Source organism: Callospermophilus lateralis, chromosome 6, assembly GCF_048772815.1.
Source record: "Callospermophilus lateralis isolate mCalLat2 chromosome 6, mCalLat2.hap1, whole genome shotgun sequence".
In the NCBI taxonomy this organism is placed as follows: Eukaryota; Metazoa; Chordata; class Mammalia; order Rodentia; family Sciuridae; genus Callospermophilus; species Callospermophilus lateralis.
Window position 1 is genome coordinate 42347284 of NC_135310.1, and position 18962 is coordinate 42366245.

Consider the following 18962-nt stretch of genomic DNA (forward strand, 5'->3'; position numbering starts at 1 on the left):
GACTATGAAAACAGTTTAAGCTTTTTTCCCCACTCTGAATCCATTCTCTATTCTTCTAGTCTCATTTAAAAAAAAATACATCTAAAATATTTTTTGTCTCCTGAACAACTCAGCCTGGCTTATAAGACCTTTCTCATTATAATCTTAACACCCTTTCCAGAACATATCCCATGCTTCCTGAATATCTTCAGTCCAATGCTATCTTTAGTCTCTCCATATTGCTGTCTTCTCTTTAAACTCATCACCTCCTTTGTTAGAGTATTTTAAAGCGCATTTCAAATTTGACTTTATTCTGACATCATTTTCTTGATTGTCCCTCACCAAAATCACATCGCTCTTTAATTCCATGGGCATATCTTGATACTTCTTGGTGTTATGCTTATACCTCTTCAGAGCCAAATACTTGTTTTATCATAATCACTCCTCAATCAACGTGCAACTTGTAAGTGTAATTGGACTACAAGTGCTTTATATGGTTTTCAATTTTGAGTAGTGACCATTGCAGTGACTTCTCCTAGTTGAGTAAATTTTTTGCTGCTGCTTTGTTGCTTACACAGGGGCTACATCTACAAAGCAATTAGCCCAGGCTTGCAATTTAGCTTCTTGTGCTTTTTACCTTCTTTCCAACTAGCCTGCAGAATTCACACATGACTGAGTTCTTCCCCTAAAGCCAGCTGACTCCTTGTCAGAATATAGAATTCTAAGGACCCAGATTTTTATTTTGTTCATATTTATTTCTCTAAGGAGAGCAAGTGGATCCAGAGAATAACTGTATTGGTTTAAGGTGTGCTATAATCCTCAAAAATAAAATCTATGCTCCTGTGGATAAGCTTTACTTTTGTACAGATCTTCCATAGAAACAAGCAGATTTTTACTAAATGAAATTGATTCTTTTTAATTTAGGTATTCATATATTATTTTAAAATATAGATACTATATTATTTTGAAACATCACATAACCATTATAGTTGTTGACTGAACAGGGTAAGGCCATAGTTTTTTCATCTAGTATTTAATTGAATTAAGTCTGTATTTAAACATTCTTTAAATTGATCAAATCAAAACTTTAGCAATCTATTGTAAAAAAAATTCTAGCAATTTTGTTATTTTGCATAATCATATTTCTTTCCATAAAAGTCATATTTCCTTCCTATTAGAGAAAATTTGCATAATGACCTATTTTATCTTTTTTCTACTTATTAGTGAACAGCTTGTATGCCAAACCTAAATTAATAATACAAAGCTAACACACTTTCACATAATTATAAGTACCAAAATTTGTGATGAAAATTAAAAGATTACTCGATTATATTGTGTTAGAATTATCTCTGTCTTAAAATTGCTTCCATATTATTCCAATGGGTGTCTGTCTATAAGTTCAATGCAGAAAAGACCAAGTGATTTTCATAATAAAACTTGAGTAATCATTTATGTATTTGAGCTTTCATTCAAATTTGATTCCTTTTTTCTTCAGTTTTCTATAGGTATAATTACAAGCAAAAAAATACATATCTTTAAGGTGTACAATATGGATGTTTTGATGTGCATATGCCTTATGACATGATTATGAATATCAAAGTCATAAACTTATCTATCAGTACATGTAGTTACTATTTGTGTGTGTCTTAGAATATTTCAAGTATAAAATACAGGTGTATGTTTGAACATATACCCATAAAAATGATTGCTGGATTATATGGTAGCTATATTTTTATTTTTTTCAGAAATCCTCATGCTGCTTCGCATAATGACTCCAGCAATTTTATTCCCATCACAAAAGAGCTTACTTTTGTCCAAATCCCTGCCAACACTTCTTATTATTTGCTTTTGATAATTATGTTCCTTCAGGGGTAATATAATATGGTTTTGATTTCATTTTTATAATAGAGATATTGAATACATTTTTTGCACCTGTTTACCCATTTTTCTGTTATTGTTGGAAATTTTTAATTATTTTTATCTATTAATGTATGTGGTTTCCTTATATATTCTGGATTTAGTCTCAAATGAAATGCATAGTTAAGCAGATACTTTTTTCCCATTCCATAGGTTGCCTTTCTAGTTTGTTGATTGATCCTTTTGGTGTTCCTTTTCTGGAGGGTGGGAGGAAAATGAGGATTGAACTCAGGGGCACTTTACCCCTGAGCTACATCCCCAGAACTATTTATTTATTTATTTATTTGAGACAAGGTCTTGTTAAGTTACTCAGGGCCTTGGTAAATTGCTGAGGCTGGCATTGAACTTGTGATTCTACTGCCTCAGCCTCCTTAGCCATTGGGATTATAGATGTGCAACACTGTGCCCAGTGCTGTTCAGAAGCTTTTTAGTTTGACATAACCCCACTTGTTTATATTTGCCTTTGTTTCATGCACTGCTCTTGTTATCTCCATTAAATCATTTCTAAGGTCTCCTTTAAGGATCTTTCTCCTGGTTTTCTCCTAGGATTTTTATGGTATTGAATCTTCAATTCTAGTATTTAATTTCTTTCAAGTTGATGTTTGTGTATGTTATTAGATAATGGTCCAATCTCATTCTTTTGGTATGATATCCAGTTTTTCTGACACCATTTATTGAAGAAACCCTACTTTCCGTATTGTGTATTCTTGGAATGGTTGCTGAAGATTAGTTGAACAATGCCTATGCATGCGTTCACTTAAGGGCTTTGTAAAATTGTCAAAAGAGCTAATATGCTCTAATCAATCTGCTAATAAGTTATGAAATGATGTGCGTGGTTATGTTTTTTCTCTTGATCTAGCCTGTGTATATGAATCCATTTGCTTCAAATTTCCTAAAATTCAGGTTTAGGACTTTTAAACGGACTTTTAAAAGTCAGAGGAGGAGACACAGGTTCACGATGGCTTGGAGGGAAGGTGTTTGTGCAGACCCTTCACCTGACTGACTTTTGCCAACCTGTGACCATGGTGGGGCACAGCAGCACTTCCCTCCATCCTAACTCCACCTGGAGAAGTGCTTTCTTGTAAGAAAGCTCTTGTGGGAACACCTGATGCCGAGTTTATAGATTAGGAGATCTTGTGAATCTTTAAAACTTTTAAATACAATATTTCCTCTTTGGGAAAACTAAAAAAAAAAAAACAACTAATTCATGTGTCCTTGCCCTAAATTGTAGGAGAAGATTTTGAAGATGTACCGGCTCCAAAGACAGTTAAAGGTGAGTTTGTTATGGTTAGTTCATTTGCACATTTTCTCTCAAGGCTGAGATGTTTTGTCTCTATTGTTTTACTTAAATATTCTTGATTTCTAGGCAACAGTTACATGGTAGAAAAATGTTTAATAAAAAGATTTTAAATATTATTTAGGAAATATGTCTTCTTGCAAATCGAAGGAACTTCTTTACAACTAAGTATCAGATGTATTTATTGACTAACCTAAGAGAGCATTCCTTCACAATTTTCCTTTCATAAAGGAGTACAAAATGACTACTTCATCAAGGATGACTTTTTACTAAGAAAATTTTAGTTGTCATCTCTACTATAGTACTATTATAAAGGATGGAAGGGAAGGAGGAGAGAAAAAATAAAGATGAAGAAGGAAAGGAAAGGATAGGAAAAGAAGGCAGGATTCAACCCCTCTAAACCAGAGGACAGGCACACAGAAAAACTGGCCATTTCCAGATGAAAAGTCTTAATCAAATCTTTTTAGAACAAAATGTCTCCATCAGAGAAGTGAGGGTTTGGGCAAACTTGATGAGTTTTTATTGTTTTTTGAAGGGTTTCCTCACTTGATAGTTTGGACTTGACATAAAATGAGTACTTTCTATTTCACTTCCAACATTTTCTGTGGACAACGAGAGTTTGCTTAAGTGCTCTTCTGCACATCAAAGTATAAGTGCTGTAGCAATGCCCAGACTTAACTATGTGGAAAGTTCTGTGTTGAGAAATGCACAAGGAAATAAATTGGTACCTAAGTGTTAAGAAATGAAAGCTAAGATTTTTCACTTGTTTTAAGACACTTTTCTGAGGAATTCATGAACTCTTGTTGATGGAAATGTAAATTAATACAGTACTGCCCTATATTATGGAGATTGCTTTAAAAACTAGTAATAGAACTACCATATGTTCTAACAATCCAACTGCTTGAATATATCCAAAGGGCATTAAATCATTATATCAAAATATTACTTGCACTCCCTTATCTATTGCTGCACTATTAATAATAGCTGAGGTAGGGAATAAACCTAGATGCCAATAAGCAGATGGATTAATAAAGAAAATATGGTATGTAAACACAATGGAATATTTCTTATCCATGAAGAGGAGTGAAATCCTGTCATTTGCAGCAATGTGAATTGAATTGGAAGTTATGATGTTAAGTGATATTAACCAGACACAGGAAAACCAAATGTTCTCACTCATTGATAGAAACTAAATATTCACTCTTATACAAGAACACAGTGGAATTGTAGTCACTAGAGACTGGGACGTATAGGAGTGTTGGAGGGGGGACATAAGAAGTTATATAAGGGGATTGAGCACCTTTAGCAAAGAAGAATTAGTTTTGATTTTCTATAACACAGTAGGCTAAATAGTGGTTAAAATAATGTAGGATATATTTCAAAATGACTGAAAGAATAAGAAATTCCCAACAAATAAAAATGATTAACATTTGAAAAGATGGAATTTTTTAGAGCCAGATCCCACCCTTACCATATTATAAGTCTGAGCATCAAAGACCTCTTCACAAGAAACAAATTATTGTCATCCAATCCTCATCCCTAAATGTCCTACATATTGGGGCCAATTTTCTATTTGAGAAATTGACCTAGCCTGCTGCTTCCTCTTCCATTGGTTGTCCTCCCAGCTCTGGCTCTTGCCCATTAAATGTTACAAGGAAAGTCTGAATATAACCTGAATAAAATCCTAGAATGTACTATAAAGAGGAAAAGTAGCTCCTGTTTCTTTCATATTGTGCTCTTATGTAGACATTCTCAGGATATTTATTCTCATAAATATTCTAATAAACAATATCTGTAAGTGTATTAATATTTACTTTCACATTTTTGTATCTTCTAGAAACTGAAGACGTGTCTTCCCCAAAGAAGCAAAAAAGTGAGTTTATAATTAGGTTTCAATGATAAAGTCATTCTACGTGAAAGATGCTATGTATAAATTTAAGTTTTAGACCCTCTCAAAGTGAACAGTATTAGAAGAAAAAGATTTTTAGCACAGATATGAAGGATAACATTAAAGTAGGCCATTTATATTTCAAAGTGAAGTTTGTCATTTTTTTTTTGTGTCAGGCAAGAGGCACATAGTTGGGAGAATTACAAATAATGATCGAAGTGGCATTTATAGCCAGCCATTCTACACTGTTCTGATCCTGGGTACTCCAGCTGAATCCTGCTAAATGTGTGTTACTGTCTGCTATGTAACAGATCAGTTGAAGTGATATGCTGAACTTTTTTATATCAAGTAGAAGAAATGTAGAAATAGGTTTTGACAATTCAATTGTTGGGAAATTCACTTCTAAGACTCAAGGTTCTTATTGATTTTTTTTTTAAGATATATGGCAGGATCTTAACATTCAGTTTTTGGGATTCTTGATTTTAGAATGCTATCAACATTCATATGCAGTTGCAAAATTCAGTGTTCAGTTCCTGGGATTCTTATTATCCCAGTACCTCCAAATTGGACATTTTTGTTCTGAAAGTAAAGTGGTGTAAGTTTTGAATCTACATATGTATTAAATAAAATCACCACCGGCAGACTAGATGAAGCAATTTTTGAAACGAATATAACTGAAGTTTGATTCACATAATGCTTTAAAAGTAAAGAAATAGATATTATCTGAGAAAATGATGTCATTGAGTTCTGTATTGCCTCTTATATGTATTTCTGGAGGAAATTACTAAAATATGTTTTATAACAGTAAATCTTTTTTAGTCTGCATTAATAGTTTATTCACCGAAAAACTATTGCATGTTTACTATGTTCCAAATATTGCTTTAATTGCTGAGACTACTGCAACAGATAAGAAAGATATTAATTATAATAATAAATATAGAAAAATAGTCTTATGATACTTTTGGGTATTATTAAAAATTCCACAAGAAAAGGAAATATATATCAATCTGCATGTTTCCAATGTATACAGCAAACACTTTTCCAATTGATAAGTAGTGATAAGTTGCAGCTATATAACATAGACACTTGAAATCTATTTCATTAATGAATATTAAAACATAATTCAACAGGAGTAGGGGGATTATGCCAATGCCAATTTTCTTGTTGGGATATTATACTACAGTTTTGCAATATACTGCCTTTTGTGGAAACTAGGCAAGCAAATAGTATGTCTCGGTATTATTTTTTGCTTATGCATCTAATATTTTCCCAAAATAAAAATTTTAATTAAAAATAAATAAAATATTTTTAGTAAATAGCTATCAAATATTCTAAGCTCACTTGGGGGAACTTATTACATAAAAAATAATACTTCCTATTTTCTTCTCACTATGAAGTTTTTCTATATAGCTTGGTATTCTGAGCCTTTTATATAAGCTCTAAATTTGCAACCATAATGATATTTTCTTTTTTTTTTTTAAATATTTTTTTTATTGGTTGTTCAAAACATTACAAAGCTCATGGCATATCATCTTCCATACATTTGATTCAATGGGTTATCAGCTCCCATTTTTACCCCAATTACAAGTTGCAGAATCACATCAGTTACACATCCACATTTTTACATAATACCATATTAATGACTGTTTTATTCTGCTACCTTTCCTATCCCCTACTATCCCCCCTCCCCTTCCCTCTCCTCTTCCCTCTCTACCCCATCTGCTGTGGTTTAATTCTCTCCCTTTTTTTTCCCTTTCCCCTCACAAACTCTTATATGTAGTTTTATGTAACAATGAGGGTCTCCTTCCATTTCCATACAGTTTCCCTTCTCTCTCCCTCTCTCCCACCCCACTCGTCTCTGTTAAATGTTAATCTTTTCCTCATGCTCTTCTTCCCTGTTCTGATCTTGGTTGCTCTCTTTATATCAAAGGAGACATTTGGCATTTGTTTTTTAAGGATTGGCTAGCTTCAGTTAGCATTATCTGCTCTAATGCCATCCATTTCCCTGCAAAATCCATGATTTTGTCATTTTTTAGTGCTGTGTAATACTCCATTGTGTATAGATGCCACAGTTTTTTAATCCATTCATCTATTGAAGGGCATCTAGGTTGATTCCAAAGTCTAGCTATTGTGAATTGTGCTGCTATGATCATTGAAGTGGCAGTATCCCTATAGTATGCTCTTTTGAGGTCCTCAGGGAATAGACCGAGAAGGGCAATAGCTGGGTCAAATGGTGGTTCCATTCCCAGCTTTCCTAGGTATCTCCATACTGCTTTCCATATTGGCCACACCATTTTGAAGTCCCACCAGCAATGTACAAGTGTACCCTTTTCCCCACATCCTCGCCAGCACTTATTGTTGTTTGACTTCCTAATGGCTGCCAATCTTACTGGAGTGAGATGGTATCTTAGGGTGGTTTTGATTTGCATTTCTCTGACTGCTAGAGATGGTGAGCATTTTTTCATATACTTATTGATTGACTGTATGTCTTCCTCTGAGAAGTGTCTGTTCAGGTCTTTGGCCCATTTGTTGATAGGGTTGTTTGTTATCTTATTGTTTAATTTTTTAAGTTCTTTGTATATTCTGGATATTAGGGCTCTATCTGAAGTGTGAGGAGTAAAAATTTGTTCCCAGGATGTAGGTTCCCTGTTTACCTCTCTTATTGTTTCTCTTGCTGAGAAAAAACTTTTTAGTTTCAGTAAGTCCCATTTGTTTATTCTTGTATTTAATTCTTGGGCTATGGGCGTCCTATTAAGGAATTTGGAGCCCGACCCCACAATATGTAGATTGGAGCCAACTTTTTCTTCTATCAGGTGCAGAGTCTCTGGTTTGATATCTAGCTCCTTGATCCATTTTGAATTAACTTTTGTGCATGGCGAGAGAAAGGGATTCAGCTTCATTTTGTTGCATATGGATTTCCAGTTTTCCCAGCACCATTTGTTGAAGATGCTATCCTTTCTCCATTGCATGCTTTTAGCGCCTTTATCAAATATAAGAAAGTTGTAATTTTGAGGATTGGTCTCTGTGTCCTCTATTCTGTACCATTGGTCCACCTGCCTGTTTTGGTACCAGTACCATGCTGTTTTTGTTACTATTGCTCTGTAATATAGTTTGAAATCTGGTATCGCTATACCGCCTGATTCACACTTCCTGCTTAGAATAGCTTTTGCTATTCTGGGTCTTTTGTTTTTCCATATGAATTTCATGATAGCTTTATCTATTTCTACAAGAAATGCCCTTGGGATTTTGATTGGCATTGCGTTGAACCTGATATTTTCATTATTAGCTTTTTCCTTGTCCATTAAGTAAACAGGTCAGGACAGTGCCTACATTTATCTGAAGTGGATAAATGTCGCCATCCCTCTCTGGCCTGTCCATCCCCTCAAATCTCAAAACCTCCACACCTGGGGAAGATGAGAGATGTGTTACTTCCTCTGTTTGAGGCTAGAATGAAACAGAAAATAATCCTAGATCAGATGCTGTGGACAGAAGAAAAACTAAACATAAATTTTCTCCAAACTAATTTCATTCCTGAAAACCAAGTGACTGAGGTCACTGCTTCACTGATGGAGTCAGAATAATCCTTGCTGCTTCTCTCAGCTTCCTTCTACCCATGCTTGTCTTTTCCAGTTTCACAAGCCCAAATCTCATATAGATTTGTCTACCTCTCCTAAGTCTCACATGATCACTAACTTTGTTTTTTTCTTTTACTGGCCCTCTGTAAAAAGTCTGCAAGAAAAGTGGTTGTTTAGAAGAATGCAAATGGATAGGATGCAAAACAGTGGAGCGAGCATCAGTAGGTGCTCACGATAGTAGGGAGAGAATTAGCTCTCCATCTTTTAACAAAACTGTTCCTGGGAATTGAGGCTGAGTGCAGAGCTCACACTGAATCCACTGTACTATTCACCCCTGCTCGTCTTTAATTTTCCTGTGTTGCTTTCTCCTCAGAGCTGTTAACCTGGGAGCATTTCCTAAAAGAATAATAAGCTGCCTCAGGAGAGCTCTTTTTAAAATGAAAACTAATGAAAAATTTCAGGACTCTAAGAACCACTCCCTCTGTGACATAATACACACATGCGCACACCACACACACACACACACACACGCACGCACGCACACACACACGTTATTTATAATATTGATAAGATCATGTTTTGAAACCTGTTCCTAGGTAACAGTCCCTAGATGGCTATGCACATCAATATACACCAAGTATTTTGATGTTCTTGTACAAGCCATTTATATTATGAGTTCCTAAGGCCTTACCAGGAAGGATTTTTAAGTATCTCACCTATGCTGATGCATTTAATTTACACTTTTATGTAAGGTTTTTGTTGTCTAGATTTTTATGAATGAAGTCTCCAAGACACAGAGAGGTTCCATTAGAGGTTTGCTTGCCAGTAGCTGTGTGGGCGATCCAACTGTGGAACCTGAGACTGTACCTACAGTGCCATATGACCTCGGTGCTCTAGCTTTATTCCTGCTCATAAATTATGATTGTTTTAACAGACCTCCGTGCTTTCTTCCTTAGGTCCCATCAGTTTCTTCCAATGTGTTTACTTGGATGGGTACAATGGCTATGGATTTCAGTTTCCTGTCACTCCTGCACAACGCCCTGGAGAGAACCCTGGCAAGCCAAATTCTCCAGGACAGAAGTAACAGGGACAGTAGAAACACATACATGACCCTTATAAGTGCATTAAAATTATGAAAATGGGATCTTCTGTTTTGTTCACAGTGACACAGGCAATGGAAATTATGCAATCCAGTTTTTTTAAATAACATTTTACACTTTTGCCTGGTATAGAGACAGGGTAGTCAAAGGAATGGAAAAATAAGCAAACATGTTGAAGGGTCTGGTGATCAAGAATATGTTATTAGTGTTTGTTGCTTTGGAGTAGGAGATGCTTATATTTTTCTATTTCCACTCACTGGAAAGTTGCACACAAATTAATTTAACATTTACTTCATATTGGTCTTTTAAATGTGATTGATGCAATTACAAAATGAAAATCCTGATTTCAGCTTGATTTTCATTTTTCAAATAGTAATATAGACTGCATTTTAAGTTTAAAGGGTACAACAGCTTATTTTAAAGTGACTCTTCCGTGTCATGTGGATATCTAAGCTCAATTTACTTAATAAGATGATGCTGAATAGTTTCATTCTGTTCAATCTGTTTCTATTTTAGTGGTGTCAATGCTCTAGAATGGATAACACTTGCACCAAAGAGTGCTACAAGTTCCTTGTGATATTCTTAGAGCTCAAAATGTCTCTGAACTTTAGACATGAAAAGATTAAAAAACAAAAGCTTGGTGAATCTTATCTCTAAGATTAATCATGAACTACAATTAAGACATTCACTCCAGTAGATGTACACCTCCAGTTAGGCAGATCTGCTGAGTTATGTGTTTGAAATACAAGCAAATGTAATGGGGATTTTCAGATTTCTCCACACTGTTTCTTCATGAAAATGTCACCTGGATGAAACTTTAGATCAATGATTAAATGTGGATGACAGATGCAAAATTATTTTAATTTCACTTAAATACATTATCTTGGTGAAATTGTCTTTTCTTTTTCAAAATGAAAAAAATATGAGTGCCATCAAAGTTTAAGGGAGACATTTTAACCATAGTTGTCTTCATGAGATATCTTACTTGCTTTCAGGTAATAGGTGATCATTGCTCATGACATGGATGATGATTTTTTAACTTTCTTGACATTGTATCACTGGAGATGACTGTTATGGTTTTGTCATCTTCCTAATGATACACATACTCAGGTTCTTACAACATTTTTCTATCAACTCTGAAAGTCATGTCTCTGCAATATAATATCATGTTTACAATTGCAAATGAACTTATGACAAAGTAACTCATTAATAATTTGAGTTATTCTTTCTGGTGTTATAATGATGTTTGCAAGGTCTAAGCTAGCCAGAACCTATATAGTCACGTGAATTATTTTCAAGGAATACGACCAACTAAGGTTGTTGAGACTCAAGGTATGATCAGTTTTACAAAAATCCTTAGTAATACATTCATTATTAATAATGGATTTTCACAGACTTTTGTGGAAGTAGTTGGTCTTGGCCAGGTAATGGGAGACCCAATATATACCACAAAAGCCAACATAACAATAAACCAGAGTAATAGCATCCTTTTTTTGTGGGGAGGGGGTGACCTGGAAGTGTGCAATTTCAGGTCTGACCAGATGGTACCATCTTTCAAAGCCCCTTCATATACTGATGTTCATTTATGAGTAAGACAGTAGATAATGTTTATTGTTCAACTGTTCCTCTACCTGTTATAATTACTAGGAAAAGGAATGGGAGAAAATATGATAGCCATCTTATGTCTTATAGCACAGAATGGTTTACCCATTAAATAGCTATCTTTCAATGACTATATATTGAGCAGTTACTCTTTCTATGCTATTTTAGGCACTGAACTTCATAAGAAAAATACAAGGATAAATTATGTTCCTACTGCTATCCTGACATAGTATGTGACCTTTAAAACCACCAAATGGACTGTTTGTTTCTCTCTGTGTAAAATAGGGATATCAAGACACACAGCCTCATGTCTCACATCACCTCCTATCTTACAGAGGTACTATGAAGACTGATACAATATCTTGATATGGATATAATATTTAAGTAAATTTCTGAGTTAATACTTTTGGATATGGAACTGATTTTCTCTCTGAGAGGTTTTCTATATTACATTGTCATTTATTTCACTCTCATTGTGAAAACTGATAAATATTAAAATGTAATGTACTTTGTTGAAATTAGAATTAAAATTAACAATTTAAATGTAAACAACATAATAATTATAAAGGTTTATCTGATTTAAGTTATAATAATAGCACTTTAGATATGTCATCTAAACTGTCATCTGTAGTTTTCCATCAAATAAAAAATACTTTTGATCCTTTCAATTTTGGTGTCTTACATTTTCAAAGAAAATTATAAATAATCAATTGGGTCTTTTTCTTTAATAGTTTCCTCATAGTTTATGACATATTGGTTTATTGATAGTTTTGTGTCATAAATGCTTAAATATGCAAGCATTAATAATTGTTTAATTCATATGAGCTACCCTTTCCCCTAGTTACTCCATACCTGCATCCTCTCTTAGTAGTGGAAAGTGTGTGGAAAATAAAAATTAATTACCAAAAGTTATAAACTTTTTTTTCAGTCTTTATAAAGTCTGAAAAATTACCATTCAAATGGGGTAAAGATTTTTTGTAATTAACCCCTTGAAAAGTGCTTCTATGTTGACTCATTCTGGTATATACTTGTCAAAACTTCATAGAAGTACTGACCATGCGTATTTAATGATTCAGTTTATTTTCTTGAGTAATTTGGCTGAGACAAAAAAGCAAAGAGAATAACAAATACTGCTGATAGAAAACTCAAAGATCATCTGGTCAATCTGTCATATACAAAAATTAGAAATATTTCCTACAGAAACTCAAATATTAAGCCGGGCACCTGTAATCCCTGTAGTTTGGGAGGCTGAGGCAGGGGGATTGAGAGTTCAAACCCAGCCTCAGCAAGAGTGAGGTGGTAGGCAACTCAGTGAGACCCTGTCTCTAAATAAAATACAAAATAGAGCTGGGGATGTGGCTCAGTGGTTGAACACCCCTGAGTTCAATCCCTGGTACCCCCTGCTAGAAAAGAAACTCAATTATTTGCTCCAAGTCACTCAAGTCAAAACAGGCCTATAATTTTAGTCAATTAATTACCAATGCCTTTGACTACTTTCCTCAGGTGTTACTATACCATTAGCTCCTTATTCTAGCATCCCATCCATCTTTCAAACTGTAAGTATTAGAAGTGTCATGTTTTATAGGAACACTTAGTTTTTCTACTTGAATATTGAAAAGAACCATAAAAGTACATCTTACTCAACTTGGTGTAGATATATAGAAAATGAATCTTGAGAGGTTAGGTGGCATGATTAGGGATATCTTGCTTATTAGTTGAAGAACTACATAAACTCAGTATGTTTTTCCTAATCCTGTACATAACCTTCCTGCCCAATGTGACTCCTTATGATTCCTTTATTGTCTAAGAGCTTCCTTCTGTTATTTTTAAGCTTATTAAGACATGGAAACTGAGAACAACTTCCCCTAACTGGCCTCCTTGAGACCTTCTTTGTTCTATCCCTTTTAGAATTTTATCAATATCATCCTGTACTTCCCCCCTTGTTCGTATTTTCTATAAAACATTGAAGTGTTGAGAACTACAATAGTGATTCTTGATTTCTCATACCACTGCATTTGACTCTAAGCCATGTACCCTTCTCAGTATCATCAAATTCCTTATCTATGCTCTTTATTGAACTTGTAGCAAGAACTAATTACTTGCATTAAGTCATTGTGGCAATTTTTGCTTTTTTACTCACCACATCCAAAGCATTCTTAAACAGCTTAATAACAGGTTGGTATACTAGTCCATGCTCGAGTAGATCTGCCAGACAGCTGTGTTTTGAGAACCAGTGTGCTGTGGTGGAGAGCCCACTGGACAAGTAGCCCTCAAACCTGAGGTTAGATTCCTGCTAGAAGTAACACTGATCATTTATCTTCATTTTTTATCTCTAAGTAAAAATAAATGCTCCTATGCTACAGTGACTTTCATCTTTGTTGAGGTAAATACCATGTATAGAGAATTTGCTGATAGGACCTTTGAGTTTTGTTATTAAGTAATCCAAATGTACCCTGAACCGAGGACCTCCTGTTACCACGTGGTATGAACCAGAGCAGCAAGTAAAAATCAGAACTTTATAGGCATGAATAAAAATGGGAACATGGCCACTGGCAAAACAATTCCTCTTTTATAAAAATATTTCAATGCTTTGTGACATTTTTGTGGAGCTTTTATAAATCAGTGATAACAGAATATCCTTCAACCAAGCTGAGATGGAACAGTGATTCACATACCCCAACCCACTGTCATAAAATTCAGTATTCATTAAAAGGTCTGAAGGTGTTCCAGAAATGTGTGAGCAAATGATGCACTGAAATAAATACTAACTATAGCATCTGCAAACATTAAAATCTTTAGCAGATGTCTTTTACTCAGGAAAGGGGCATTGCATTCTGTCTGCTTATCTCTTACACACACACACACACACACACACACACACAAACACATACACACACACACAACTCATTGAGAAAGTACTTACATGTATTAAACACAAACATGGATGCAATTAATCTGATCTGAATGGAAGATTTATTCTCTACAAATGATACAATATTATCTATAAGAGGAAGGGAAAGCTATGAATTTCAGCAATTTTGAGAAACAATGAAGCAAACAAACAAATTATTTTCCTCTTTGAAACATGTATGTATAAAAGAATATTTTTAAATTGGAAATGCATGAGCCTTGTTCAAAATCACAATGGTATATACATGCAGAGTATCCGTTCACCTCAGTTCCCTGCCCACTCCACTACATTCTACAGCAAATCACAGTTATAATTTTATGTATATATTCTCTGCAAATACAAATAAAAACAAATGCATATTTTTATTACACAGATACTACATATTATAGACATCATCTGGTACTTTCCCCTATTAAAATATATTCTGAATTATTTTTATACCAGTATGTACAGGTCTTATTCATTAATGTAGCTAGATACAGATGTGGGTGGACCTTATACTCACAGTGCAGTACATATGTTTCAAGTACAGAACTATATGCATTTATGAGATCATGACCTGGATCAAAATATAGAACATTAATAGACCTCCAAAGCTTCAGTCATAGCCCAGTCAGTAAATGGCTCCTGTTATCACTAGTCTGATTTCTATCATCAAAGAATTATTTTAAGCATTTTGACCATTATATGAATGAAATTGTAAATTGCCTAGTTTTGGTGCTAGGCGTTTTTCTCAAAATTGCATAAGTGAGACATATTCACTTTGTTGTATGTACAAGCAATTTACTCTTTTTATTGCTTCATAGTATCCATGTATGTTTATACTGAGGAATTTATTTTACAATCTATCATATGAGGGAATTTAGACTGTCTCCAGTTTTTTCTATTAAAAATATCATGCTGTTAACACTCCTTTTAGTGTCTTTTACTGTATATATGTGTGCATGGGCAGGGGGGCATTATATACAAGAGTAGAATTTCTGGCTTGGGGAGTAGAAGAATGTTTAGCAGATAATACTGACAATTTTCTAACTGGTTGTACCAATTTAAGCTTTATCAAGAAAGGATAAAGCCCCAGTTGCTCTAGATCATTGCCAACATTTATTATCATCTATTTTGCAATCCAGAAGGCATTCAATTCATGCATATCTTGTAAATTAGAATTCAAAGCTTATTTTTCCCCATAAACATAGAGACAACACAGCAATTTTTAATCCTGACAATTCTTTTCCACTGTGTTGTGGAAATATCTTCATTGTAATAGAAATGTATATGTGTGAGTTTCCACCTTCATATTAATTAAAGTAGACTTCAAGTCAAAGTTAATCAAAAGGGATAAAGAAGGACTTTTCATACTGCTCAAGTGGAACATATATCAACAAGACATAACAATTTAAATATATATGCTCCCCAAAATGGAACATCTACCTTCATCAAACAAACTGTTCTCAACTTCAAGAGTGAAATAGACCACAACACCATAATTCTGGGTGACTTTAACACACCTCTTTCACCACTGAATGGATCTTCCAAACAAAAGCTGAACAACAAAACTATAGAACTCAATAAAATAATTGATAAATTAGACTTAGCTGACATATATAGAATATTTTATCCATCAAATAGAGAATACACTTTCTTCTCAGAAGCACATGGATCCTCCCCTACAATAGAACATATATCATGCCATAAATCAATTCTTTGCAAATACAAAAAGTAGAGATACTAACCTGCATTCTATCACATAATAATGCAATGAAATTAGAAATCAATGTTAAAATAAAAAGTAAAAGTTACTTCAACAACTGGAGAATAAATAATATGCTATTGAATGAACAACAGGTTGCAAAATACATTGAATAAGAGATTGAAAAATTCTTAGAGGTAATGAGAACACTGATAGAGCATATTGAAATCTTTGGGACACTATGAAGGCAGTACTAAGAGGAATGTTCATTGCGTGGAGTTCATTCCTTAAAAGAAGAAAAAAACCCCAACAAATAAGTGACCCAACATTACATCTCAAAACCCTAGGGGAAAAAAAGAAAAGAACAAATCAACACCCAAAGCAGTAGAAAACAGGAATAATTCAAATCAGAGTGGAAATCAATGAAAGTGAAACAAAAGAAACAATTGAAAAAATTGACAAACAAACACTTGGTTCTTTGGAAAAATAAATAAAATTTACAAACCCTTATCCATGCTAACAAAGAGAAGGAAAGAGGAAACTCAAGTTACTAACCTCCATGAGCGAAAAGGAAATATCATGACAGACATTACATAAATACAGAAGATAATTAGAAATTATTTTGATAAATTGTACTCCAATAAAATAGGAAATATAGAAGGCAACCATAAATTTCTACAGTTACATGATTTGCCCAAACTGAACCGCGATGATATACATGCTTTAAACAGTTCAATAAGACACTATCAGAAGCCTACCAGCCAAGAAAAGCTCAGGACTGGATGGATACACAGCTGAGTTCTACAAGACCTTTAAAGAACAACTATTAATAATACTTCTGAAATTATTTCATGAAATAGCAAAAAGGGAAATCATTCTATGAGACAAATATCAACCTGATTCCAAAATCCATCAAAGAAAATAAAAAACAAACAAACAAACAAAAACTTCAGACCCATATCTCTAATGAACATAGATGTACAAATTCTTAATAAAGTTCTGACAAATCGAACACAAAAACATCAAAAAGATAGTGTATGATTAAGTGGGGTTCATCCCAGGGATGAAAGGTTGGTTCAACATACAGAAATCAATAAATGTAATTCATCACATCAATAGACTTAAAGATAAGAATTATATAATCATCTCAATAGACACAGAAAAGCAATCAACAAACTACAGTACCCCTTCATGTTCAAAACACTAGAAAAACTAGAGATAACAGGTTCTTATCTCAACATTGTAAAAGCTACCTATGCTAAGTCTCAGGCCTACATCATTCTAAATGGAGAAAAATTGAAAGCATTCCCTCAAAAAACTAGAACAAGACAGGGATGCCCTCTTTCATCACTCCTATTTAGGATTGTTCTTGAAACACTAGCCAGGACAATTAGACAGATGAAAGAAAGGGATACAGATAGGAAAAGAACTTAAATTAGCACTATTTGCCAATGATATGATTCTATACATTGAAAACCCAAATATTTCCATCAGAAAACTTCTAGAATCAGTGAATGAATTCGGCAAGGTAGCAGGATATAAAATCAACACCCATAAAGCAAAAGCATTTCTTTATATCAGTGACAATACCTCTGAAAGGGACATGAGGAAAACTAACCCATTTACAATAACCTCAAAAAAATTTTAAATTATTGGGAATCAACTTAATGAAAGAAGTAAAAGACTCGTACAGTGAAAACTACAGAACTACACTAAAGAAAGAAGTCAAGAAGACATTAGAAGATGAAAAGATCTCCTTTGTTCTTGGATAGGAAGAATTAATATTGTCAAATAGACCATACTATCAAAAGCACTGTACAGATTTAATGCAATTCTGATCAAAATCCCAATGGCATTCCTCATAGAAATAGTAAAAGCAGGGGCTGCAGTTGTGGCTCAGTTATAGAGCACTTGCCTAGCATGTATGAGGCACTGGGTTCAATCCTCAGCACCACATAAAATAAAGAAATAAGTAAACAAATAAATAAATATATTGTGTCCATCTATAACCAAAATAATAATAATAATAATAATAATAATAATAATAAAAGAAATAGAAAAAGCACTCATGAAATTCATCTGGAAAAATAAGAGTTCCAGAATAGGTAAAGCAACCCTTGCAAGAAGAATGAAGCAAGTAGTATCACTATACCAGAACTTAAAGTATACTACAGAGCTATAGTAGCAAAAATGGCATGGTATTGGCACCAAAATAGACTTGTAGACCAATGATATAGAATAGAAGACACAGAGACAAACTAAAAAAATTACAGTTATATTATAATAGACAAAGTTGCTAAAAACATATTTTGGAGAAAACATAGCCTCTTCAACAAATGTTGCTGGGAAAACTGAAAATCCATATGCAACAAAATGAAATTAAAACCCTATCTCTCATCATTCACAAAACTCAACTCAAAATGGATCAAGGACCTAGGAATTAAACCAGAGACCCTGCATCTAATAGAAGGTACAGTAAGCCCAAGTTTTCATCATGTCAAATCAGGCCCTGACTTTCTTAATAAGACTCCTATAGCATCAGAATTAAAATCAAGGATCAATATATGGGATGGATTCAAACTAAAAAGCTTCTTCTCAGCAAAAGAAACAATTCACGAGTTGAATAGAGAACTTACAGATTGGGAGCAAATTTTTATCACTTGCACATCAGATAGAATACTAATGTCTGGGATATATACAAAACTCATAAATCTTAACCCCCCAAAAACAACCCTATCAATAAATGGGCCAATGAACTGAACAAATACTTCTCAGAATATGATATACAATCAATCAACATATATATGAAAAAATGTTCAACATCTCTAGCAATTAGAGAAATGCAAATCAAAACCACTCTAAGATTTCATCTCACTCCAGTCAGAATGGCAGCTACTAAGAATATAAACAACAATAAATGTTGGCGAGGATGTGGGGGGAAAAGGCACACCTTACATTGCTGGTGGGACAGCAGTAAAATCTTGGCATTTGCAGATAAATGGATGG

The 18962-nt window shown here is 34.0% G+C and overlaps 1 protein-coding gene across 8 annotated transcripts in view; it reads left to right on the plus strand.

Annotated features, from left to right (window-relative positions):
* Positions 1-12026, plus strand: part of Trdn (triadin) — a 362446-nt gene extending 350420 nt beyond the window's left edge. For all 8 annotated transcript variants that reach the window (XM_076858293.2, XM_076858296.2, XM_076858294.2 and 5 more), the window contains 3 exons: positions 3128-3169; positions 5031-5066; positions 9613-12026. In XM_076858293.2, the coding sequence (XP_076714408.2) occupies positions 3128-3169; positions 5031-5066; positions 9613-9740 (206 nt within the window). In that variant the 3' untranslated portion in view covers positions 9741-12026. The remainder of the gene's footprint in view (positions 1-3127; positions 3170-5030; positions 5067-9612) is intronic.
* The last annotated feature ends 6936 nt before the right edge of the window (positions 12027-18962 follow it).